This window comes from Lissotriton helveticus, chromosome 5_1, assembly GCF_964261635.1.
Source record: "Lissotriton helveticus chromosome 5_1, aLisHel1.1, whole genome shotgun sequence".
In the NCBI taxonomy this organism is placed as follows: domain Eukaryota; kingdom Metazoa; phylum Chordata; class Amphibia; order Caudata; family Salamandridae; genus Lissotriton; species Lissotriton helveticus.
In genome coordinates, this window is record NC_136065.1 from 1,313,093,104 (window position 1) to 1,313,120,567 (window position 27,464).

The following is a 27,464-nucleotide window of genomic DNA, read 5'->3' on the forward strand; positions in this document are numbered from 1 at the left end:
GACAAATAAAAATATTTCTCCTCCTTAAACCTGCCCTGGGTAGGTGTAGGATGTTTGTGCTTACCCAGGTTTATGTGATTAAGTGGATCTGGGGCAGCGTCAAGACCCATGGGTGATGCTTGGGGAAAACCACTGTGGAGCCCTTGGAACTCCTGCCTGGTGCAAAGTAAGGCAACGCAGAGACTTGCGCTGCTCTGTCTTACTCCATATCTATGAGCCGATTCAAGTCCTGGCAAATTGGCATTGTGTGGCCTCATAGATATGTTTGGGAGGTTTACACTGCCAGTGCATCTGAAAAAGTGGTGCTCCGGCAATGCAGACCTCTCATAAATAAGTCCCTAACTGCACAAACGATTGTATATGAACCAATTTATACAAAATTGAATTTTGATAGGGATCACGAGTCTCTGGGGATACTGAAATTTCTTATTATATTTTTAGAGATACAAGAATTGCTCGCAGTAAATTATGCTGTATTGTATTGGCTATTGTTTTTTTTTATAAAATGTTGTTTTAGTCATGTGATGGTTTTAATTAACTTTGCATGTAAATAAAAATAGTAGTTTTGGGGCAAAATATATATTTCTTTCAGGCTTGTTCTCCTTTTGCTAAGTACTAAATCACTAAAGTTGCAGAGAAAAACATGGGGGACTTAGTCCGCCCGCTATCCCATCGGAATTCGGGACCGCCCGCCATAAGGGCGGGGATCCCGTAGGGGGCATTAGGATGTGCCCGCCACAGTGGCGGGCGCATCCTGCATTTATAACATTGTGGCTGGCGGTGCTCTCAGCACCGCCCGCCACAATGCTATAAATGCATGTATGCATTTGCATACACAAAGCGGCAGGCACCGCGCGGTGCCTACCGCATTGTATATGCAAATGCAGAGGGTATCACAGGTACCCCCGTGTGCACCCCCCACCCCTCCTTCACTTTGGGGGCCTGCAGGGGGCCCCCAAAGTGAAGACCGCATGCCTTTCCGTGGCGGCATCGCCGCCACGGAAAGGCATCTGTCCAGGCCCATGGTAATATGGCTGGGGGTGTCTAATAGACACCGCCACCAAATTAAACCTTTTCCGTCCTGGCCGCAAGGCGACCGGGGCGGAAAAGCGGCGGACGGTCTTTCCGTCCGCCGCGGTCCCCCCGCCATACTAATATGGCGGGGGGAGATTCAGGAGAGGATGGCGGCCGGATTGCCCCCGCTAGGCTGGCGGTGGCCCGCCATCCTAATGGGCTACTAAGTCTGCTATGTAGTGATTTCCAGTATTTGCTCTTTATAGTTGACATAGTTACATGCATTCTCTAGGGCTAATGTATAGCATATCCCTGTGTATGTAAACATTTATAATTTGATTATATGTATGTATCTACATATGTGTATTTCTTTTTACAAATATGTATAATAACTATGATTTTTCAAATATATAGATATTGTTTAGGTTGGATTAACAAATTTGTATATATGACTTATGGCTATATATATGTAAATATCTACATACATAAGTGGTTCTAACCAGCGCGCACAATAGCTGGTGTCGACGTGAGGCCTAACCATTAGCCTACTTCGTTTTGGTTTTTCTAAGCATGGATAACGCCGCACTCAGTAATCTTCATTAGCTTGTTCATTTAGCTCAGAGCTCGGCTACTTCACGACCTCTGAGATAAATAAACAAATGAATGAAGGATTACTGAGTGCAGCGTTATCCTTGTTTAAAAAAAAAACACAAACATATATATATATATATATATATATATTCTATGCTCACATGTTGATAAGTCACTACATAGTTTTTATATAAGTTATTTGATTAGATGCTATAGCTCTCTGTTTTATTTCATAACTATTTTATCTACAAGTGCTTCACTAGTCAAATATTGAGGAAAGAAAAGAATTTATTTTACTTAAATAAAAATTGAGTATTAAAAACACAAAAACATCAGCTTCAAGAACAGCAACACTTGAAAGCCTGGGTTTAAACAATACAGTGCTAAATCCTGCTATATTATCCCTCTTATAAATGTATACCCTTTCTATGTAGTTATGTATCTATATATTTATTACATAACTCCTACTGTAGAAAGAAAAAAAGAAAATGACTCTGCACTATTCTATCTCACCCTACACCTATCTTAATATATCCTCCAATCTCTGACTCATTCCAAACCTCATTCTACTGCTACTATTCAAAAATAACCCTTTCTAGACTGTTTCCTCCTGTATCCATCCTTGACTCACCCTAAACCTCAGTATGCTACCATGATCTCCCAAACAATGCTTTCTAAATTCTTCCCTCATGGAGCTCTCCTTTGACTCATAACAAACCTCATTTTACGACTATGCTCTCTCTAATCCCTTCTAGAGGCTCTCGCCTCCTCCATCTCTCCTTTTACTCATCCCAAACCTCTTCTTACTACTATGATCTCCCAAATAACACTTACTATACCCTCCCTCTTCTATTCCTCCATTATCCTATTCAATACAACTAACAGATTTGCATTTCCACCACTCACATGAACTCATATTTTCCTATACTAATCCACCACTATTCTTTTTGGGTTCCGGAGTAGTGTGCAAAAAACATTTCGACACCTTTCCAGGGGTGGCAAGCACTATATAAATACAAAACCATTACAATTAATGAGCCTGCTGTAAAGAGCATGTACCATGCAGATGATAGAACTGTAAATTATCTGGATAGCTCGGTAGGTTACTGCTTTTGTCACAGAGATCTTTTTGATACTTGCAGTTCATAAGTTGCAATCCTAATACAGCACTGTGACCTATGAACTTTTATCAAAGAGGTGCATGTAAACCGCATGGTATAGAGTAGATTGGTATGTTATATTCCCCAGTCTTTCATTAACCTATTGCTGCTAAATGGGTTTGTTTTTTAGTAGAAATAAATTATAATTAGTAAAGCCAACCCCCAACCATTGTGGTATGTTTTATATTGTGATCCTGTGCTTCTCCAGACCAGGCACTCTTAAAATATACTGTCTACTAGTGTGGATAACATGGGATTCCTACACCTTGTGTTCCTCATTGCGTTATGTAACATTTCCCACAGACTGATTTACATATGTATGACTCATTGTCCCTGTGTGATATATGTGCAATGTAAGGTGCTCTGACGCTCTTCACTTATATGGGTAGAGCTATAAAACAAATTAAATGCATGTGAGAAATGGGCCCTGGAGAGATATGGGGCACTGTAGGAGAGTGAGGGAATCCAAGGGTAAGGAGGTCATTGTGGGAGAGGCATCAACAAAGATTGCTATTCGGGGCCTAACTAGAGTTAAAGTTGTCTCTGCCCACCACTGTCCCAACTGAAGCTTTTTCCGCAGCTGAGATCGACATTTTAGCTTGAGTTGTTATGTTTTCCTTGGAACAAGCACGTTTCTGCTTACCTCAAGAACCCTTCCTGACCACCATAGCTTGCAAATCTGGGTACAGCCATGAGTCTGCTGACTCCCGCCACGTGCACACAGCCCAGTTGATCAGCATCTCCAGGTAAAAACAAATGCAGTGTGTATATCACAAAGGTATGTTCGTGTATGCTCATTTGAACTTAATAAAATGTCCATTCTAAATCAATGTGATAAAAGAAATATCCAAAAGAAAGCAATCTCCCATGCAGAAAATAGTCTCACAGATGCATTAATAATCAATTAAAGACCGTTTCCCCTGAGAACCCAGTATTAACAGCAATATGGAATGACACTAATTAAGGGAACAGAGAATACAAAACATGTTAATCTGCTTAAACCTAGAACTTAGGTTCCGTCAAAGCGGACATAGTAAGTAAGTATGAGGAAAAGAAGAATGAGAAAGTGGAAAAAATCACAGTTGTCACCTCATTTGGAAAAATACCTACAAAGGAAATAAACGGAGACTACTTTAAAACAGTCCAAAATTTGCAATTGTGTCAAAAATGAAAACATGCTAAATGGCCTAATGTTTTTGCTCCCAGCAAAAGAAATAAAGGTATCTGCATGTTTTTAAAAAAACTATTTTTATTGAACATACTCATCGTATAGCAGAAGGTATGGCAATAAGAAGCAGGTACAGGAGTGCAAAGAGACATAACAGTTAAATCGAGTCAAGTCCTTGTTTCACACTTGAGGTGTATAAAACCATACAGAATCATGACATATAACCAGACGGTGGGTGTAATCTTCACTTTCCCCCATTAGCTCTGTAGAGGGAGCCCGTCTCCATCCCGTGGATACTCACAGGTCCAGAATCACCCACCGAATATGCTTGCCAGGGGCCCCACACCTTCGCCCAATTCTTAGGACATTCCCTGCTAAGGTCCACCACCTCCTCCGCCCTATGCCCCCCATGTCCTCCTGCTCCACAGATTCCTTCACTACCACCTTCCAACAGTGCCATTCATCTAGCCACAACCCCTCTCTCACATGCATTTTTTTTTTTATAGCCTTACCCATACCAATCCTAGAGCACCAGGGGCGGCTCTCCATTGGAGCAGAGCAGGGTCGCCCCACCTAAATGGGCCCCAAAACTCCAGAGTTGAAAAATAAAATGCTAATTCATTACCATTTTATTTTTCATCATCCCATCCTGAACTGAGTGTTAGGACAGGGCGGGACCTGCTGAGTGACAGCAGGGAGGACTGGTGAGTAGAGGGCTGCCTCTGCACTGTTTAAAGGGTGCATGTCTTTTCAAAGGGCCATCTTGGGAAGGTCAGCCATACATGCACACTTTCAACCTCTCAACCCAGCTGTTAGGAGAGTAGACCTCCAGTGAGCTGTGGACCACCAAATGAGGCTATTCCCTCCAATCAGGCACTGCTCATATGAAGGTTAACAGCATGTGAGCAGCACCAGGATTTGCCAAGGGAGTTTGCTCGTGCCCGCAGCACCGCAGTCGAGAAAGAAGAGGTCCAGAACGTAGGACATGTAAAGCAGGTGTTTATTACTTTTTTATTAGCCCCCACGCTCACCCCCGTAAATGCCAGCCGTCACTGACAGAGCACTTCACATCACACATACGCTATACTTACTGAGGCAATGAATATTACGTGTGGAAATCAGTCTATGGGAATTGTTCCACAAAACAATAAGGATTACCATTCTGTCATCTGCATATACTTTTTCTTTGCATCAGGCTCATTAGCCCTCTGCTCTAATTTAGGATGAGTCAAATCAGCCACTAGACTTAATCTCTCTCCGGCACGAAACAGTAATCACCTGCCTCATCTTGACATTTTTATTGTTGCCTGGAAACTGCTGGACAGGCAAGGAAACAGGAGGTACTTTTAAAAACAAAAGTTATTTCTGGACACAGCACCTCTTCCGAGGTCAGTGCCAGGTGTGGATACACCGGTCAAACTGCCCTAAGGCCCAGGCTATAACTAGTGCTTTATTTGAGTCGGTGGCTGCTGGTGGGGGTCACTGGCTCTTATTTTTGGGGACTGGCAATTATTTTTCCATATCAGATATTTCTCAAAAGCTAGAGAGGAATAAAATACCTAAATTGGAAAGAAGGAGGAAGAGAAAGGTGGAAAAAACTGCCACACAGGTAGAAGACAGGAATCTGCAAGAGCTTGAACAAGCATTTGCAATGCAATAGGTCTCGCATTTACGAGAGTTTGAGCTATTGGCATTGTAAATTACAATGCCTTTTATTTATGTGTTGTTTTTAAAACAGATAAATAAAAGGCATTGGCATTTTCAATGCCAATAGCTTAAACTGTCACAAATGCAGACCTATTGCTTTGGAAATGCATTCCATGATTTTTTTTTAAAAGGGTTAGGAGAGAGATTGTCCGCTATTTGAGAAAATAGTGCTTGGAGGCAGTAATCAAAGCCTACAGAGTAACTACATAGGTAACAGGGGGTGTCGCCATGGGAGGTTACAAAATGAGACATGGCTGTAATAAGGAGGGACTACTAAGCCCATTGGCCAATGAATAGCCACAGTTTACAGTGAACAATGACACAAGCCAATTAAATATGGGCAGAGAGTGGCCGGAGCTCCAAGTCCCTACCTGAATACAGCAGGTCTTGCAGAGCAGTGCATACGCTGCCCAGGCTCCACCTAAAAAAGGAGGAGAGTCTCGTACTGTGACTAAAGAGGTATGAGGTGCATTTAAGACTACACAGCCTCGGTATTTATTCCATGCTCCAATGTTTAATTGCACCTGCTGAGAGCTTCGGCACCTGCACTTTTTCTATTACAAATAAGGTACTGGGTTGAACTGTGCATGCGTCCACACTTCCCAGTGCTCCTCCCAAGCTGTTACTGACCCAGCAGCTCGCTAGTGTTTCCATCAGCCGCCAACGCTGATTATAGCCGCATGGTTTGCACTGCTACACATGGTTCATATTGCAATGCCCAGCAGCATGCTCTGATCTGGATGCAAATGCTACGTTGCCTGTGCTAGTAATCACTGCTAAAGCGACCATATTGGAATGGGAACACTGTAATGAGAGAGCGTGCACGGCACCCATGCCAATCATTGGAGGCTTGTGGGAGCCTGCTTTTTCCAGCCTTAGGGGCATAAAGATGAGAGGTAACTGTTACCAGCGTCTCACGTCAAGTCACCATGCACAAAGAAACCCTTACAAAAAATGACATGCAGGTATTAGGACAGATAGAAAAATGTTCCTTCTGTCTGGTTGCGGTACTAGGAGAGTGGGTTTGGAGATGACTGATAAGGTCCATTTAAGCGTGGCAGAAAGCCAAGTCTTTCAATCAAGTCTGTTCAGTGTGAAGCAGGTGGCACTGCCCCTGAAAGCTTAATGATATGATAATGTTAACACATGGTCTGGGACTGCCGGCCACCCCCCCCCGCCATATCATGCCAATAATAAACAAAACTTATCAATAAAGAAACAAAATTCTTTGGAAGGCAGGGGGTCTCGGGACCCCCCGGCCGTATTTATTAAAATATAAAAACAAATCAAAAATTAAATAAAATCACATTATTTACATAATCATTAAATGCAAAATTCAGACATTAGATTTACAGCGAGTTAGACAGGTATGATGGGCTAACCTTAACACATGACTACAGCGTGTTTCCTAACCGAATCTAACATCCTACATATCAATTTTGCATTTTAATAATTTCTGGTCCTACGGCAAGGTCGTTAACCGGTGTCAGATTCTTTTACCCAGCTACGCTCTCACGTCTGAGATACGCATGCGCAACAAGGGCCCGGTTACTGGGATAGTACGTCCCTCTCCTGGTTGCCCTCGTACGCTCCGTGAACTCCATTTAACCATAACAGGAGGGCCCTTACACTCGCGCCATTTGATGACGTCATAGTGTATGTGCGGGGTGGGTACCAGCCTGAGGAAAGCGTGACTCCCTCCCCCGCACCCAAGCAAGCGGATATCGTGCCCCTGAAGTTCTGGGAGAGACCAATGGCCCCTCCCCCTGGGCGACCCCTTTCGTGAATGGGGCCGCCCCCACCTAAGGACCTTAAATTGCTGCTCACCGATTATGACCTTACCGCCACAGGCCAGCATAGTTGACCGACTATCTGGCCCCCCCCAACAGCCTACACTGAAAGGTCATATCTTCCTAATAAAAACCCTCTGCCCCTGCTCGTATGTTCCCTATCAATAGGGCATTCCCTGACTCTGCCAAATGGACCCCATCCTGCAAGTAAAAACAACCCCCCCAACCATGGCCAACTATTCTTGTCAGTCGCTCATTGCTGGTCCCCTTCAAGTGAACCCCACCCTGCTAATCTAGATTGTCCCTCTCAGATGCACCCCTGTGGAATATACTGCAATTGAGGTGTTTGAAATAATTTCTCAATCCAAGTGCTGATCCTCTTTACCGAGTGATTCTTCACCGAGTGATGTAGCGCACCAACAGAGTCCACCCCCCCTTTTCTGCAGCCTAGGAAACAACTGAGACCCCCTATGGTGCAGTCTGGGTTTTATATTTTGCTAACCTGCTTGCTATTGCGATTATCCCTTCCACCAGGACCCCCTTGCCCAATTAAACACAATCGTTGCTACCCGCATGTCAGATAATGACTGAGGGTGGTGGGGCGTGCCTATTGAGTACTATCGAGTACCTCTCCTTCCCCACTCTGGACGGACAGACCCCATCTTTGGGGTCCCTGTAGTTGCTGTGACCAGGGGTATCATGGCCCTAAAGGTGTACACCCAACCTACCTCAGTATCCTGTTCAAGTTGCTGGGTCTAAAGCTGGGGCTGGCCTACTCATAGGCACTTAACACCCCTTCACGGTGTCGCCACCTGGCCTCCGGCGTCCGCCTCATGGTACGCCGGACTTAACACTTCGCACGTCCATGCTAATTGCTGTTGATGCAAGACTGTCATTATTAGGCTAAGCCCTGCGCCAGCCTATCTTCCTAATATGGAGCCTCCTAACCCCACGCAGTGTTATTTATGAAAAAAAGGGGCACCTGTGAGCCTCAAGCACCCCCCTAGCCGTATCCATTTCCCAACGAGGGTGATGTTGTTACGCCCCCTCCGTGATTTGTGTTCCCGGTCAAACTGCGACGGCATACACCTGACATACATTGCCCTGCCCCTGGCAACCCAAATGAGTGACCATCACACACTACAATCATGATACATGGGTAGCACCTTTACCCGCCGGCACCGCTTTAACAGTTGAAATGGCCGCTCATCACACATGATGCTTTTCCTTGACACGCCCGATCCAGGTGTATCGATCCTCTTGGCTGTCCACCTCCTGCAGTTGTGGTGTGGAGCCCTTCCCAGGTATCAACCATGGGTCCGGTCTCAGGGCGGGCGCAGGGGGCCGGGCCCAGCCATGTGTGCGTGGGGGCCGAGCACACCCCCCTTCCTAAAAGGCTATCTTTCCACGCGTAACAACAGAAAATAAAACGCTAACACCCTTTCTCAAACTGTCTAAAACATACTAAAATACTTGGCAAGTTTAATTTTTAATATCATTATTTGTTTTATAATTTCTTAATTACGATCTGACAGTTTACTGAATTTATATATTTTGCTTTTGTGGTAAAATACCTGTTTGCAAAATTGCCTTTGTATTCAACAGATAGTCCCTAATGCATGTTGAAAACCATGAACTTCATGCACTTCGCTGAAAGCAACTATTAGGAGGGGGGTCAATACAGCAGCATGACAGGTAGAGGGAAATACTCCTCGGGCTGATCCAAGATTTGGTTAACACTGAATCAAAGCAATGGCTGGAGAGGGCTGTACAAACGTAACGAGTGCTTGAATGGGTCTGACCCAAAACAAGAGCTCTTTTTAAGTGCTATACCTAGAAAGTGGACCAATTATTGATGTGACTCAAATGAGAGCTGTGATTACAGCTGTATTGAGAAAGTCCCCAAGGGGAAAGGTAAGAAAGGGAGAGTCGAGACTGTCCCAAAGTGGGTTGGTCAGGGAGTAAGGTGGGCACGGGCTGTGTAGCAAGCAAGGAAGAAGGCACAAAGGATTTGTCAGATACATTATCTGATGACAGCAGTGTGAATGGAGGAACAGAAAGTCCGGATGTGATGGCAAAAGGTGAGGGGTGGCAGAAAAGGATGGCATCAGTGGTGTGCAGACTAAGTGTGCATGATTGGTCAGGACCAGGGGCAATGCTAACAATGCAGAGTTTTGGAGAAGAGAGGTTCGCAGCCACGGGGGTGTCCAGAAAGGGACGTGGGTGGGGCACAATGTTACCTGTCCATGGGAAGGAGAGATGATCGAGAGTACACTGGAGATAAAAGGGAAAGGAGATCAGTGCGCATGAGGGCTGAGCTTCAGGACACCTGCCAGCGAATATGGGGATAGATGGAGGTCAGCATTGATCCAGCGATCTGGGACTAAAAATGTTCTACAGACAAGGCCCAATTTCATTACCCAACAAGTCCCTTCACGCTGGGTTAGTGAATTTCTAAGAAAAATACCAAACTTACCAAAATCCAATTTGTATCTTCATTTCTAGTTTACCAATAATGGCGATGCAGTATTTATATAGTTGATAGGGTTTAGCAAACTAATACTTTCATAAACTAGTAAAACACCTCTAATAAAGACAGTCTTATTTGTATATTTATAATGTTTATTTAAATAATGTGAAATAAATGCTCATCAATACCAACATACAGTACAAATCATAGATCATCACAGAGTAACAACAATGAGGAAAACACATCTCATTTGACAGTGCATAAAGGAGTGGAAAGGCGAAGAGGCAAAAGGTTCAGAGACAAATTACATTTGCAAATGATTATACAAATTCAGTTTTCTGTCTATACTAACCCAATTGAAATAGGAAAACTACTCCCTGCCCGGACAGCAGTAAGACCCCTCAAGAAGAGTTGAAGAGGCAAAGACTAAGGGGCCTATTAAGATGGTGGGCGGACAAAGTCTGCCCGCCATCGCCAGGGATCCAGGGACCGACCACCGAAGTTGTAGCAGTACCGCCATGTGTATTAGGATGCGCCCACCACACTGGCGGGCGCATCCTGCATTTTTTAAATTGCGGCGGGCGGTGCTGTTAGCAGCACCCGCCGCAATGTAAAAAAAGCATGTTGTGCATTTGCATGCACAACATGACAGGCACCGTGCGGTGCCTACCACCTTGTGCATGCAAATGTCGGGGGTACCATAGGTACCCCCAAGTGCACCCCCCATGCCCCCAACACCAAGGGGGCCCGCAACAGGCCCCCAAAGGCAGACACCGCACGCCTTTCCATGGCCGCATCGTCACCATGGAAAGACCAAACTTCGCTGACACCCTAAAATGGCGGACGGTGCCTGCTAGGCACCACCACCATATCAGTGCCAAGGACTGCACAGCAGGAAATCGTAAAGACTGCATGCCTGCGATAAAGCGGCGGACGGTGTTTTCGGCCGCCGCTTGGCCCCCCGCCATCGTAATAGGGTGGGGGGTAATTGGCATGCGGCCGGGGAAAGATGTCCGGCGGATCACCACAATATCATTTCCCAGGACCGCACGGCAGGCAATCGTAACAATTGCCTGCCTGCTGTAAAGCGGCGGACAGTGTTTCCGTCCGCCGCTGGGCCCCCGCCTTCGTAAGAGGACGGGGGTAATTGGTGTGCGGTCAGGGAAAGATGTCGGGCCGATCGCCACCATCGGTCGGGCAGTGGCGATCAGCACAACATCATAATGGACCCCTAAGTCAGGAATAAGCAGACAAGAACAGCCAGCTCAAGAATAGGAGGCAGCAAACAAGGCCTCTCTTCACACAGGTAGGAAAGCAAGCCACCGACTAACCAAACCCCTCCCACCAGTACCTCAATTATATACTAAATCCCAGATGTCCAACTCACATTCGTGTCAGAACAGAAGATTTCTCTACACATGATTGGTTAAGGAAGGGGGTGTACCATCACACCACTCTCATCATGTCCATCTCACTCAATGTCTTATTGTCCATTTATTCTGTATATCTACTTCCAACCCAGGAAATACAAATTCGAGCCACTGTCATAATATTAATTTCCTCCATCCTGGTCATGTAGCAAATTCTGTGTCACATTTATCCGCCAGTGCGGCATTCTGAGGAAATGTTCCTCCACTCGATGAAGAAATTGTTTCTTCCTGCTAACTCTTGGCAGGCACACAGGACTCATGATGGACACTCGTCTTCTACCTTCCCCATCTCGTTCAACATTATTTTCAGAATTTATTTTCATTTCATTAACCTAAAGTTTCCTACGGAGCAGAAAACCATGTTGCTATGGAAAACAAACACAGGCATTATTAATCACTTAAAATCCCATCCATTAGGCACCCATCCAGAGCTGCATTTATCCATGCGCAACTCAAGTAAATATTATTTTCCTAGCAAATGTTAATAATGTGCATAAAAGCAGCATAAGCATTTTTATTTTTCATTTGTAAGGAAGCACACTGTTAATAAATGTTACTGAGGGTTCTATTTGAGCAGCTTTTATTTCACGAAAACCCTGCTCCATCAACATTTTGTCTACCTCCTTCGTTTTTCTGTCCTCGTTTTTGCTGATATAATACTCTGTGCACTTTACTACTGCTAACCAGTGCTAAAGCGCTTGTGGTCTCTCCCCTAAACATGGTAACATTGGTTCATCCCCAATTGCCATATTTAGTTTACTTATATGTCACTAGTAAAGTGATATCCCCTGTACCCAGGGCCTGTAAATTAAATGCTACTAGTGGGCCTTCAGCACTGATTGTGCCACCCACTTAAGTGGCCCTTTAACCATGTCTAAGGCCTGCCACTGTGTATTCAGGTTTACACTGCCATGTCAACTAGGCAAAATAAACCTTTTGCCAGGCCCAAACTTCCCTTTTTGTACATATAAGTAACCCTAAGGTAGGCCATTAATCCAAAGAGCAGGGTGCAATGTATTTAAAAGGCAGGACATGTACTTTTAAGTTTTACATATCCTAGTAGTAAAAAACTCCCAAACTCGGTTTCACCACTACAAGGCTTACCTCTTCCATAGGATAACATCGGGATTGCCTTTTTACAATTTAAAAGTGTAATTTCCAATTGGGAAGAGATAGGACCCCCAAGTCTGGTGTCTCTGGGATCCTAGTGTAAAATCCTGAATTATGGTGAAGTCAGATTTTAGATTACAATTCTGAAAATGGCACTTTTCGGAAGTGGAACTTTTTTCACTCAACAGGATTGTCAACACTGACACATCAGGACACAGCAGCCTCATCGCATTTCGGAACCAACGCACTGCCTCTGCACAAGTGTTCCGTAACCAGGATTAAGGTACTTTTGTTCAGCGGGCCTAACAGAGTTTCTGTAGCCGGTTTGCGCTCCATCACGGTTGACCTAAACATTTGACTTTGTCCCGGTTTTGAGCGACCAAATGTCCCAAATAGCACTTTTTGCTTGTAAGAGATATATTTCTCTGTAATCTGTTCAATTCAATATTTCAAGTTCTAGTTATTGGATTTGTGTCATTTTGGGCTTGTCTTATTTATTAAAATACGCTCTATTGTTTAACCTAGTGTGGCATCTTTTTGTGTGGTGTTTTCAATGTTTTACTGTTCGAAGTGTTGCACACATACTTTACACATTGCCTCTAAGTTAAGCCTAACTGCTCTGTTCCAAGCTACCAGCAAGTGAGCACAGGTTAATTTAGGGTTTGCATTCTTCTTTCCCTGACTAGGATTGTGGTTGCTGCTTGACTAGGGCTCATACCCGAGTCAACCTACAGTCCAGTTTCTAACAGAAGTTGCTGGAGAGAAGGTGATGGCAGGACTGCGAGTGGTTAATGGATAGGAGTAGATTATTAGATAGCAATGGAAAAGTTCTATTAGGAATTGTGGGCAAGTTAGAGAAATTTCATGAAAAGAAGGGTGGAGAAAAATCAAAGGAGGGTGGTAGGAAGGAGATGGAGTTCCAGGCAGGAGGCGGTGTGCGGAGTGAATCAGAAGGTACGAGTCAGACTGGTCCCATGGTGGTATGATTAACAGTGCTGTTATGCAGGGAAGTGACAAGGATGAAGTGTGGAAAAGGAGAAGGAAGGGGAAGAATATTTGGTGAGCTAAATTACATTGAATGAGTGGAGCCACTGGGTAGTCACCTGCTCAGAATAAAAGAAAAAATGTGGGCATGTTTGACATATTCAAGTTCCTGCAAAGGGACACATGCAGCAAAGAAGGGTCTAATGCTGAGGAGAGTGAAGGTGCTAGGACGTCTAGGGTACCCAACGAAATAGATACATGGATGGTAAAATGTACAATCTATGCCAGTATCATGTGTGGGAAATTCTTGGAATGCATGATTTCATTGTTCAAATACATGGACTGGACATGTCAATTTACATTAGATTCAGAGGCCTGGTATCTCTCCATTATGATGAGGAGTTTAGACCTAGAAGGGGCTTGAACCCAGAAAAAGCTTGGGGCGAAGTAGATAACAAACTATTGCTTCAGTACATGACATCATCCATGACCATTTGTACTGCTCACACAGCCAATGGTTTGCCCCTTTTCAAATCAGACCCACCCCAGGGGTGGGAGGGAGTCAGGGTAAGGCAAATACAAGAGGAGCTATCTGGAATTACAACACGGGACCTGCTACAGATGTCTATGCCGATTTCGGCATGAGTGATCAGGATGCGGCAGTAGACACCCAATATTGTACTCTTTTGTGGGTCAAGGTCAGCAAGGAGGGGGAAGGGGCTGATGGAATTGAAAGGGGGAAGCAGGAAAGGGCAAGTACATCAATTAATATGGAGGCTTTGGCTCCAAGGTTGGAAAAATACCCCAGCAGATTGGCAACAGCAGTGCTGATAGGGGATTTCCCAGAAGAATTCTGCATTTCATATCACGAACTGCAGACACTGCAGTGGGTAGAAAACTTGAAGGCAACTAAAGGGATGAGAGGTGTGGTGCAGGCCCAACTGGAGAAGGAGATTTCAGCATGCAGGATGGTCGGCTTGTTTTTGCAGCTATGATTACCCAACCTGATGTAGGCGTATTTGCAAACCAGTCACAGGTGGAGGAGAGAAGGAAGCCGGTGGCCATTGATAAGGTCAGGAAGGAGGTGAACAGGAAGATTACTGGTTTTTTAGAAGAAATGCACATGGGAGTGGTGGATCATATTGGCATATTGTGCAAGAGGCCTATGTTGTTTCAGCCTGGTGGAGTCAATTTGTTGGTTTGGGTGAATAGGGCATATTTGATGCTGATGATAGAAGTGTTGAAATAATGTTGGAAGGGACAGGCGAGGAGAATAGGAGGGATGCTTGGAGAACCAAGAGAGGGTTTTTTCTGGTGATGGAAAGGAGAGCTCTGATAAAGCTAGGGAATGAGGCTTCAAGTTTAAAAGCAAAAGGAGGTGAGATAACTTACAAATGAGAGTTTGTTGCTGCCTGAGCAAGTGCGGGCGGATGGAAGAAGAGAGGAAGAAGTTGCAAGGTACAAAGCCAAACATGTTTTGATTGCATTTAAGAGAGAGGGTAAGCCAGAGTGGGTGATGTTTATGTTAAGGGGTCGGTGTTAGAAGAGTTTAGTTAAATAAGATGTTAGGATAATAGAGTGTGCGGTTAAGCTGAAGGTTGTAATTTAGGAGTTCTGATTGCTCCCACCAATGTCGTCTTAATCACATGTTCAAAAGCGTGATAAGTGGTCTATCCCAAAAAGGTGTGGATGCTTTTCCTACAAAACTCACACACATAACTTGTAATTACAGGTAAATTAAAGGTGTTCTCTAAGTATTTAAGCATTATAAGAAGTTACACATAAGTATTGTATTATATTAAAAACCTTCTATGATTATTACTAAGAAATAATCATTTATTTTGGACATAGTATCACTGCAGAAGAACATAGGAGGAATGCAGTGTTTGCACTCGGGCCCAAAGCATTTAGCTGCCATCCCTGTTCTCACTCGAGCTTATAATGTGGGCCCTGCCTCATCCTCAAGACCAATGTCAGCAACACATATAGCTGCAAAGCTACTGCGGACAGATGGAATCGGAGGGCTGTACAAAGGACTTGGAGCCACCATATTAAGGTAAACACTTGGCTGTGGGTTTAGAATGTTTAGCTTGCCAATGATGTACTTCTATATGACCAATGTGTCTTTGTCTCTCAGGGATGTACCATTCTCCATCATCTATTTCCCGCTGTTTTCACATCTCAACAAGCTTGGCCAAGCATCTTCTGGTGAAAGAGCCCCATTTTTCCACTCGTTCTTATCAGGATGTTTAGCTGGCTCCATTTCAGCAGTGTGTGTCAACCCTTGTGATGGTAAGAATGCTGTTCTTTCTGTTTTTACTGTACCTGTTGTTGATTTTTTCAGAGAATAAAACACTAAGGCTTGATTTATGGTTTGGTGGATGGGTTAATCAATCACAGATGTTACAAATATCCTTTCTGCCTTGTTAGAAGTGCATTATATCCTACGGCTTTTTAGATCTACCTGCACTGTGTGGACATGCCAGAACTCTGTGTATCCCTATGACCTGCACCGCAGAAGTTACAGATTTGTTGTTCAGTGAATTTATATAATAGTGGGAATGCCGCATGAGAAACAGATTACATTGTTTTGAGGCACAGGGCAATCTGATTCCTTGACAATAAAAGCGTATCAGTTTATAAACAAGAATCTGTGCATTTGCCACTATAGATAAAATAATCATGTGATACGCACCCAAAGTGGGGAAATGGTGAATTGAATTCACTAATGAGATCACCTTTGAGTCTACATAAAAGGGATTTCTTTTTAAATCAAACTCATGGAAACCTCACATTAAGAAGTCAATTTTATTTGGTCCATTTGTGACAATTTTGATGTGAATCTATACGTTCCACTTATAGATTCACATCAGATAGATTGACAACATTATTTGCCAAACCTTGAGAACCTACTTCTCACTTTATTTTTTTTTAAATAGGGATTTTAACTTATTCAACCTTCTTTATGATACGAAATGAGTAGACATCATTGAACCTGTAAAAACTGTATGGTGTCTGTTTTAATCTTCCATGTTGCAATTGTTAATTTTTAAAAATGTATATGTGTATACTGGTCCGGATATTTTCCATGTAGTTAATACGTTGTATATATTTTTTTATATATGTTATCTTAATCAGTCATTTTCACAGCTGACATAACAATTTGATTCAATTAGATGTTATTAAGTTGTCTTGGATCTAGGGGATTTTCCAGTTTCCTACTTAAAATATAACCCTACACTGTCCTATTGGATTTGATAAGTATTTTTTTTCTTTGTAAGAGGCTTGTAATAAAGCTGACAGGATATTGATCTCATTTGTGTTGGGGCAATCCATCCAACAAGCTGTAAATCAGGTTCTTAGACTGCAATGATGTTCTCAGAATTTAGAAAACTGCATAAAAACATATTTCAATTGCTTTTTGCATGCAAGCATTCTTTCTAGCTAGTGTGGCATAGTACAAGTCACTCATGTGCACACCTGTGCTCTCTAGTTTCTTGTTCTAAATTTTCAATGTCTCAGATTTTTGAATGAATAATTCAATTGTCACTCATGAATTTATATGAGGTAAATGCCATTAATCCTATTGATGTCCTCATTATGAGCAGCCTGTTCATCCTCCAGGTAACTCTGGCTGCAGGAAATAAAGTACGATTACAGTTGAACTGGTAATTCTGGATCTGATTTCCTTCGTAATTTCTCATTTCTCCTTGGATTGTCACACAGAGATAATCCGTGGGGACCAGCGCACTGATTTTTTTAAAAAGAAATGCAGGGGTGGCCCTAAGGCATGAGTGATGTAATTTGTGAGGTCAAAAGCAGTGCATTGTGGGGGCATGAGATATAGTTAGCTCAGCTAACCATAACTGCTGAATTTCACTGGTTTGTACGCGTGAAATCCGAGCCTAATTATAACGTCACTGTAACCTTTGTTTTTTTCAGTGAATATATATATATATATATTCCCATGGTATCCTTCTCTGTTGAAAAAGATGAGGGGACACGGCAGGGCTTCAACGATTGCTTTATTTTCTTTTTTCTGGCATGACGCGTTTCGGCGGTAGCCTCATCAGATGCCTCCGTTGTTACAAGTCTCTATGTTTTCTTCTCTATTTATAATGCCCCTCCTCCTGAAGTAGCGTGGGGCTCACCTGCGCCACATCTCATCACGGAGCATTTGACCAGTTCATGGTGCGGACTGCATTTCCCATCATGCAGTTGGTTCTCAGCATAGACGGATGTTCCCACACAGCCAGAGTGATTTACTTCTCAAGTGAGTGGCTGAGTGTTGAGAGTGGTCGGCTAGAGTTTGTAGCACATTTGCCGGGTGAAAGTCAATTCCTGTGCCCAATACTTCCAACCTCGCGGTATATAAATATAAGGATTGTGTGGTAGAAAGGGCTCTTTCAAGGTATATGTCAATTTTCTTTACATTTGTAGGCTGATTTTTTAGGTTTCGCTTGCACTGTGCTTGTGAAATCTCTTGTATTTAATATATGTTAAAAGGGGGCTCTTATTAGTTCCCTCAGCTAAATTACTGTGTTTATTCTCTTTTGTGCGGAACTTTTTGTTTTTGTTAACTTCCCCTGGCTGCACACATTTACGATACTTCTGCTAAAGCTGTTCACATTGTTTAAGCCCCATAATGTCAAGAAAAGATCTTTCCAACGGAAAAGGTAGACAGCTTCTAACAGTATGCTGTAATGCTTGCTTTTTTTTGATTAGTTATGTAAAGCAGATGCTTTAGCCTTAGAAATTTTTGGGCATTTCCTATTCGTGCCTCAGTACCTTTATTTGCACTTTGTAGGCATTATTGGCTTGATTTTTTCAACTTAATCTATTTCGTCATTATGATTAAATCCTAGATGTTGTAATAAACATTGCTTGTCAAAAAAGTAAAGCTAATATACAAGATCTATGCTATATTTTAGTACTAAACAGGCAGTTACCTTGCAGATAACAATTCATGATTTGAATAGTGCAGCAGGTGCAGTAGCACTGGACCCATAAGTTTTCAGAAATCCTCAAAACAGATAATATTAAACAGGCAGCCACAATTGCAATTACCTTGCAGTTAAAGGCACATGTTTTGAAAGATGCAGCAGATCTAGTGACATTGGGGCCAAAAAACTCTAGTGATCCCACTAAACCCAGGTTATTGATAACATTTAAAACTAAACAGGCAGTCACAAGTGCAGACAACAGGTTCATAATTTCAATGGTACAACAGGTGATGTGACACCAGGACCAAAAGCTCTAGGCACCTACTAAATACATAAAATTACTATATTTACTACTAAATAAGTGGTCACAAATGCAGTTACCTTGCAGACAACAGGGTCGTGATTTGAATTGTCCAGCAGGTGCAGTGGCACCGAGTCAAAAAGTTGTCAGAATTCCTCTAAACACCTAATATTGCTATATTTTACTACTAAACAGGCAGTCACAATTGCAGTTACCTTGCAGTTGAAAGAGCTTGATTTAAATGGTGCAGCAGGTGCAGTAGTACCAGGGCCAAAAGTTGTCATAACTCAACTAAACACCATATATTGCTATATTTTACTACTAAACAGGCAGTCACAAGTGCAGTTCTCTTGCAGGCAACAGGGTCATTATTTGAATGGTGCAGCATTTGCAGTGGCGCCGGGCCCAGAATTTGTCACAACTCCTCTAAACACCGAATTTGCTATATTTTACAACTAAACAGGCAGTCATAGGTACAGATATCAAGCAAGCAATAGGGTCCTGATTTCAATAGAGCAGCAGGTGCAGTGGCACTGGGAGCAAATGCTCCAGGCACCCCACTAAACACCTAATATTGCTATATTTTATTCCTAAACAGGCAACCACAAGTTCAGTTACCTTGCAGACACCAGGGTCATGGTTTGAATGGTGCAGCAGGTGCAGTACCACCGTTCCCAAAAGTTGTCAGAACTCCTCTAAACACATAATATTGCTATATTTGACTACTAAACAGGCAGTCAAATTTGCAGTTTTCTTGCAGTTAAAAGGGACTTAATTTTAATGGTGCAGCAGGTGCAATGGCACTAGAGCCAAAAGCTCTAGGGACCCCATTAAACCCAGATTATTGCTACATTTTACTACTGAACAAGACAGTCAGGAGTGCATTTATATAGCAGGCAATATGGTCATGATTTGAAGTGTGCCGCAGGTGCAGTAGTACCAGGACCAAAAGCTCTATGTGCCCCACTAAACACCTAATATTGCTACATTTTACTACTAAACAGGCAGTCACAAGTGCAGTTACCTTGCAGACAACAGGGTCATGATTTGAAAGGTGCAGCAGAAGCAGTGGCACCAGACCCAACATATGTCATGACCTCCTCGAAACCCCTAATATTGCTACATTTCACTATTAGGTAGGCAGACAATTGCAGTTATCTTGCAGTTAAAAGAGGCCTGATTTAAATGGTGCAGCAGGAGCAGTTGCACCGGGGCCAAAAGCTCTAGGGACCTCAACTAAACGCAGAATATTGCTAAACTTTACTACTAAACAGGAAGTCACAAGTGCAGATATCTAGCAAGCACTAGGGCCATGTTTTCAATGGTGCAGCAGGTGTAGTGGTTTTGGGGCCCGAAGCTATAGGAACCCGTCTGAACACCAAATATAGCAATATTTTACTGCTAAACATGCGGTCACAAGTGCAGTTACCTTACAGGCAATAGGGTCATGATTTGGATGGTGCAGCAGGTGCACTAGCACAGGGCCCAAAAGTTGTCAGAACTCTTCTAAACACATAATATTGCTATTACATCAATGACATCTATTATTTCCCTCTTTCATTTCATTTTTCTAAATGTTGTTAATACCTGCATCATACCACTAGTAACAGCACAATATATTGCCTTTTTAATACTTTAACAGACGTTCTGTAACTTATATTGTACAACTACTCAGCATGCTACAATTTACAACAAAAAACAGCTTATTATCACATACGCAAAGCCGAATGCATTTACCAATGCTTGTTATTTCAACAAATGTGATACATTTTTAATTCTGTGGCTAAACAATGGAAGTGATGTGGCATAATCTCTCGGATCACGTGATATGGGTTTACATGTTAGTGGTATCAAGACGCTCTCAATTGCTTGCTTCAATGTGTTTTACTTCCCTCTGTAGTTATAAAGACACGTCTCCAGTCCTTACAGAGAGGAGTTCATGAGGAGAATTACCGCGGGATTGTAGACTGTGCCAGGTAATCTAAATCCTTTATTGCTTTAAAGGACGATGAATGTGAATGTCGAGCTTAAAATTCTGCATTGTTGAGGACTAGATGACTGTGACATATTTAAAAAAAACTGTTGAAGCACACTGTGTCCTTAATAACTAAAAATGAACTCCCGTAAACAATGGACTCTATTCTCAAAAATATATTCAGTCATAAATGTTGGTTGACAACAGAATTTACTTTGTTTAATGCCGGCCAGGAATAAACAGAGGGACTCCGTACGGGAGTAATGATTTTACGAGTGCAGCCATCTCTGCAATGAAAAATCAGCACTCATAAATTCCATAGCTGCCAAGGTTTCAGATTGCTTCTGTGTGACATTCTCATCATTTCAGTGTAATTATGAGTGACATTCAACGACTATGAGTGACACTTTCTCACGAGCAAAATCAAGCAATGAAGAAGAAGGTGAGGCTAACATAAATATCAGAAATTACACCAATTTGAGCAACGAGAAATACTAAGAATATTTTAAAACTGCGCAAAGCGCCAGAAACATAAGGGCACTAACCTAGTGCCCAGTTTACTTTGGCTCAAGATCATGACGTGCTAAAAGTAATTGTAAATTAAATAAGGATTTGAGAAGGTACTGTTAGCACTTACTAGTCTGTAGTGAGCAGCACCTGACTCGACAGACAATAAACCAATCAAACACTGCAGTTTAATTGGTGACACAGTGTCAACCTCTTCGGCTAACATTCATTCACTTGGTGACCAGAGCTATCCCAGAGGCTGCAGCACCTCAATTTGATTTGAATGTCACCCCCTGGTGTGTGCCAGCATGCTGCAAGACTCTTTACCGGCCAGCTTGTCTCACTCAGATCTGTGTGATTATTGTTGTATATTTACATATAATAATGATTTACAGCGTGAGCCTGAGCCTCATCCTGTAGCTCACTGCTTACCTCAGGCGGTGGTGGCGCCCTAGTGGGCTGGGCTCAGCTGACACTCACTCACTATTGATTAATATTAGCAGTTGAGATCCGCGGTGGCGCATCTCAGCTGGTAGTTTGGGTGGACAGTTTTGTTTTCAGAACGGACCCTTTTTTATGTGCGACGAACTTCTGGGTCTCTCTGGTGATTAAATTAGCCATCTGGGACATGTTGAGGAGGTCCTCATACTGCAAAATTTTCCATTTGCATGACCTTGACTGGCTTCACTGGTTAATTACTGAAGCTGGGTTTTTATCTTGCATATTAATATAAAATTCACAGTGAAGCACAAATATGCTAGTTACTGCTTTAATTTACTTGCGAGGAAGAGTCACTAGTTTGGCAGTAGAAAGTCACTTATACACACACTGAAAGCACAAAAATGTGACACATAAGCAGTCTGAAAATCTGCCAGCTATGCTGGCATAAGAATTAAACACTCACTGCAGTGTCTGATTGGGTTATTGTCTGTCCAGTCAGGTGCTGCTCACTACAGAATAGTAAGTGCTAATAGTACTTTCTCAAATCCTTATTTAATTTACTAATACTTTTAGCACGTCATGATCTTGAGCCAAAGTAAACTGGGCACTAGGTTAGTGCCCTTCCGTTTCTGGTGTTTTGCGCAGTTTTAAGATATTCTTAGTATTTCTCGTTGCTCAAATTGGTGTCATTTCTGATATTTATGTTTCCCTCACCTTCGTTTTCATTGCTTGATTTTGCTCGTGAGAAATTGCCACTCATAGTTGTTGAATGTCACTCATAATTACACTGAATTGATGAAAATGTCACACATAAGCAATCTGAAACCTTGGCAGCTATGGAATTATGCTGCCAGCGCAGTTGAGTCCCAGGACAGCGCGACCCTCAGTCCTCGGTAAGTCTGCAGTCCAGTGACAGAAGTCTGTCCTGGGCGGCCCATGTAAACGCGGTCACTGGCTCCGTGACATGAGGCTCAGCAATCATTGAATTCCACATGCGGATTTTTGAGAGCCCGGGATGAGCAGAAGGCAGTTCTGCGAGCGCCATGATTGCGCCGCTGGCGCCCGTTCACCAATAAACAGCCCCTCGCTTAGTCCCTTCCAAAACAAACTCCCCGCCTTTGGCAACAGGATGTCGTGACCTCACCCCCGCGGTGCCAGGTATGGCTTAATCTGACTGGGCCCTGGCTGTGACATTGGTAATCTTTGCGCACTGCTGAAGTCATGCTGGCTGAGAGCTGCGCAGCGGACATAATTAAGATTATACATTGCAGCAGCCTTAGCTCAGCTATGCTACGAGCACCAAGCTGGCAGGAGCAGCACGTGCACGCCACAGGTGGCGCTCTGCCAGCTACCACACTCCATAATATTACCGTTTTAGGCAAAGCTTCCCTGGCACTCAGACACTATGCAAATGCGTGACAATGCATTTCAGTGCGGTGATGCCGATCACCACACTGAAAAGCGTTAGTCTAACGCCTGATGCGGGATACTTGGCAGGACTGAAATTCAATCCTAGGGGTGAAAAGAGGTGTTCCAAGGTGTGGAAGTTTGGGAATGTCTGTAGATATGCATGTTTGGTGGCATTCTCAAACTGTGATTCAACCCCTTCCCACCCTGGAAATAGAGATTTATTCCAGTCAAGTGCTGGAGTGCCTGCACTTCCAGGGAAGGTAGGAGAGTGGATCATCCTTGCATGGCAGTGTCGGAAAAGGGCTTGTTCCACAGGGAAAATGTAGTCCATACAGAAAAAATAAAGTGTGCGTTTGAACAGGAGTCTTTATTCGCCCAGTGTGGACTTTTTCATTATGGAGAACTCTGCACAGGAGAATAGGAACCTCTGGAAATAATCACCTGACATTCCCAATAGTAGAACTGACACCCAGAGCCTCATGTGTCTGTAGCGGTATACTTTTAGGAATAATGATGAATACCAAAAATCAGTGCATGGACACAACCAGTGCAGATTTAATAATTTTTCTTAGATTGGGGTGTTTTTTAAAACAACTCTAGCCTCATACACACCCTTAGGGAATGTTCCCTGTATATTGACATTTCTTCCCACTCATGTAAGAGTTTTGTCTTAAAGTCTAATCTTCAAATCTAAGCCAAAATATTATCTTTTAAACCAGACCTAAATACTGCACACATAAAACCGATTGGACATCGTTGCTGAAATTGTATTAAACTCCAGATTTCAGGACTACAGTAGATTAGGGAGTCGTATGTAATCTGTAACTGTACTAGTATGGTACATGTTAGAACTGGGGGTCTTTAGTTGGCAGAGATATGCACCTTCGTCCAAGTAGGGACCCTTACTTCTAATCAGGGTAAGTGTGAGAAAGTGCCATCTTTCTTGCCTTGGTATGCCCCCACTTTTTTCTGAACTGCTGATGTGCTTTGACTGAGTGTGCCCTGGGTTCCTGACAACCAGGTACCCAGGGCCTGTGTTCCTTCCCTAAAACTGTGTTGAAACTAAAACCCAATTGGCATCTCTGGCCACCTATCAGCCCCTAGTAAATGGTACCCTAGGTACCCCGGGCATGGTGACCAGAGATGACCCCTGAGGACTGCAGCACTTATTGTGCCACCCTCAGGGGCCCTGTACCCTGACACCCACACACTGCCTTTGCAGGCTGAGTGTCTAAGTACAGAACTAAACCAAGAGTCGACATGGCACACATCCCTGTGTGCCATGTCTACAGAACCTACTGCCCTGGCATACTTCAGTCACCCCTCTAGCTGGGTGCCCTATGCCAGAGATGTGGGCACAGGTGCATGAGCCCTGTGCCCCTACAGTCCCCAGGGCCATTCCTGGGCACTGTAAGTGCAGTGATGCCATTAAGAATATATGGTGCTGGGAGGTTGTCATTACAAACTCCACAGCACCATAATGGCTACACTGAAGACTGACAAGTTTGGTACCAAACTACTCAGCACATTAAACCCACGCTGATGCCAGTGTGGGATTTAATGTAAAATGCACCAGAGGGCATCTTAGAGATGCCCCCTGAAAACCTAACCTACAATCCGCATCTGGGCTGACTGGCTGCGGAGGCTGCCACACAGCAGACAGGTTAATGGACCCCTGGGTGGAGAGCCCCCCGCTCTCCTGGGCCTGCAGCAATGCACATCCTGGGCGAGGTGCTAGGTCTCCTCCTCCAGGATGAGCAGTGGGAAGCTTCAAAGGCATGCCGCCTCTTTGAGCTTCTCCAGACCCTTTGCTGTACCCAGCAACTGGCCCCCACCAGTTCTGACCCCCACTCTGGCAGGAACACTGGCGGGAAAAGTCTTTGAGTGTGTGAAACCTTTTGCTGACTGAGTGTGTGCAACAAATGCTTTACACTGTCCTCCGGTACTGCCTTACTGCTCGACCAAGCTACCACTTTAGAGAGTAAGGTCACACCTGGCTTTAACCTCTGTTATACCTCTGGGGTTTGTGGACTCTATACACACAGGACCTTAGTCTTGTCCAGAATATATAGAGCCACTTTCTCACGGTAAGGGAGATGCACACTCTAGATAACACTTGCTCAACCCTTTGGTAGCATGGCACAAGCCGACAGGCTTATCCCAAAGGTAATGTTTAAAGTATTTGGACTCAAAACACACAATATATAGTGAAAACATAACAAATGGACACCACACCAGTTTAGAAAAATAAAGTATCTTTATCTAAACTTAACAATAGCACTTCAAAACAGTTATTTAATAAATAAAGCTTGTAGAAAACAAATGAGGCTATTACAATGTCGTGACAGCAATAAATGCAGAGTACGGCGCCGACCGGGAGGTGCGCGGTGTCGGGCATGGAGTCACATGGACCCCCAAACAAACAGTACCTTGGAAAACGAAGTCTATGACGATGCACAGCATTGTGGGGATGAGGTGTCAGTTCCGCAGTCGTGGCCGGGTTTTTGGCCACCACGGGGAGGCGAGGCATCGTGTCCGTGAGGAGGCGACGTGTCGAATCCAGGACAGGGGAAATCGGTTACATTGGCAGTGGGGTGTTTGTTCCGGTGAGGCGAGCTGAAGTTTGGGGATTTACCCTCGGTGGTTATCGGAGCAGCGATAACAGGATGCAGGCGCTAGTCATGATGGAGTTGTGCGAGCGCTGGCATTGGGAATGCCAATAACTGCAGGCGTTGCCGGGTGTCGAAGGGCATCGGAGCTGTGGTGCAAGCCAGTTGGTGCTTCGTGCTCTTCATGAGTGGTGCGCTAGCCTTGGTGCAGGTCGCGGCGTCACAACGGCGCCGTTGATGGCATTGGAGATGGATTTTCTTGCTTCTCTTAGGTTTCTTCCAGTTCCCAACAGCAGGAACAACCTCCAGAGCCCGAAACTGGAACAGACACCTCTTGGCAGGTCAGAACTCTCAGCAGTAGAGTTTAGGGGAGCTGCGGGTGAAGACTTTGTGAACCTGGGACTTCAGAACAGGAGGCCAGCACACATAGGCCTTGGAGATTCTTCTGCAAGCAGATTTCTCAGCAAAGTTCCAGTCTTTGTCATTTTTCTTGGCAGGAGCAGCAACTGCAGGCCAACCCCACTCAGCACACAACAAAAGGACAGTACTCTTACTCACAGCTCTCTAACTCTTCTCCTTGGCAAAGGTTCCTCTTGAGTCTAGATGTAATCTAAAGTTCGGGGGTTTAAGGTCCACTACTTATATCCCATTTTGTCTTTGTTCTTTGTGCAAGAATCTCTGAGCTCAGTCCAAACCAGTTCTGTCCTCACTGGTGCAGTATGACCACAGGAGTGGAGACAGCATTGTTCAAGGGAGAGAGGCCATATTCAGGTGCCAGGGGAACACCTCCCATTACTCTAAATGCAATCAAGATCTATTCAGCTTGGGGCGTGGCCGGAATGCGCACCAAGGTGGCCGCGTAGTCTCCCCGGAGACAACGACCATCCCAGAGCCTGCAAATAGCTCTGCGGTGTGGCGTGGCAGTTAAAGCGCCATACATGTTAATGTTAATGTTAATAATCATTTATAGAGCGCACTTACTTAAAAAATTTTGTTTTTAAAATAACTTACACCGGGTGGCTTCATGGTGCTAACAGGCTCAGTATGCTATTCAGAATTAGTTTAATTGTATGCTTGCAGGAATAGCCAAGTCTTAAGAGACTTCCTAAATTGCAGAAGGTCAGTGCTGGACGGTGTTTCCAGTGGAAGGGAATTCCATAGATTAGAAGCAAGGACCGCAAATCTGCAGCCTCCTTGACATACTCGATTGAACGTTGGAGTGGTGAGGAGTGAGAGGTGGACAGATCGAAGATTGCGTGCAGGAATAGGCCTAAGTATCAGGCTGTATACATGCCAGCAGGAGTACAGCGGTGACCTTGTTACACCACCTGATGACCCGGGGCCGCTCAGTCCACAAAGTGCATCCTGGGGCCTGCGTCTCGTGACAGAGCCACGACCTCGATTATGGCTGGCACGCCGTGGTGGGCTGTTGCTGCCTCTCTCATTGCACAAGCGTGCGCCTCTATGGGCGGATTCATGAGGTTTGCGGGACCCCGCTGGGACCACGATGCCTCACCTGCTGTTTTGGACCCTCTCTTGAGGCATGTGATTGTCGCGGGCTCCCCGAATGACAGTGGGTAAGCCTGTGCATATGTTCCAGATCGGAGGCGTTCTGGCTCCCATGCTGACATTGCACTGAAGTCCTGCGGCCCTGTGGCACTGCGCAATCACTTGTCTGTGTTCCAGGGCCCCTTCTTGACAATTAGACACACCTTGGCCCCCCAATTGGCGCGATGCAGTCCTCAGCGGTATGGAGGCACTGGATGGCCCTGAGACAGTGATGGGTCTGTCTGCATCATTGGGGCAGCAGGATCTCACATTGGACCCCCTTCTCCCATGAGACCTAGGCAGCAG

The 27,464-nt window shown here is 44.2% G+C and overlaps 1 protein-coding gene across 1 annotated transcript in view; it reads left to right on the forward strand.

Moving 5' to 3' along the window:
* LOC144755341 (mitochondrial glutamate carrier 1-like) overlaps positions 1–27,464 on the forward strand; it is a 210,977-nt gene that overhangs the window by 68,361 nt on the left and 115,152 nt on the right. The window contains exons 6-8 of the mRNA XM_078644149.1: positions 15,276–15,480; positions 15,562–15,716; positions 20,569–20,644. Coding sequence (XP_078500275.1) covers positions 15,276–15,480; positions 15,562–15,716; positions 20,569–20,644 — 436 coding nt within the window. The remainder of the gene's footprint in view (positions 1–15,275; positions 15,481–15,561; positions 15,717–20,568; positions 20,645–27,464) is intronic.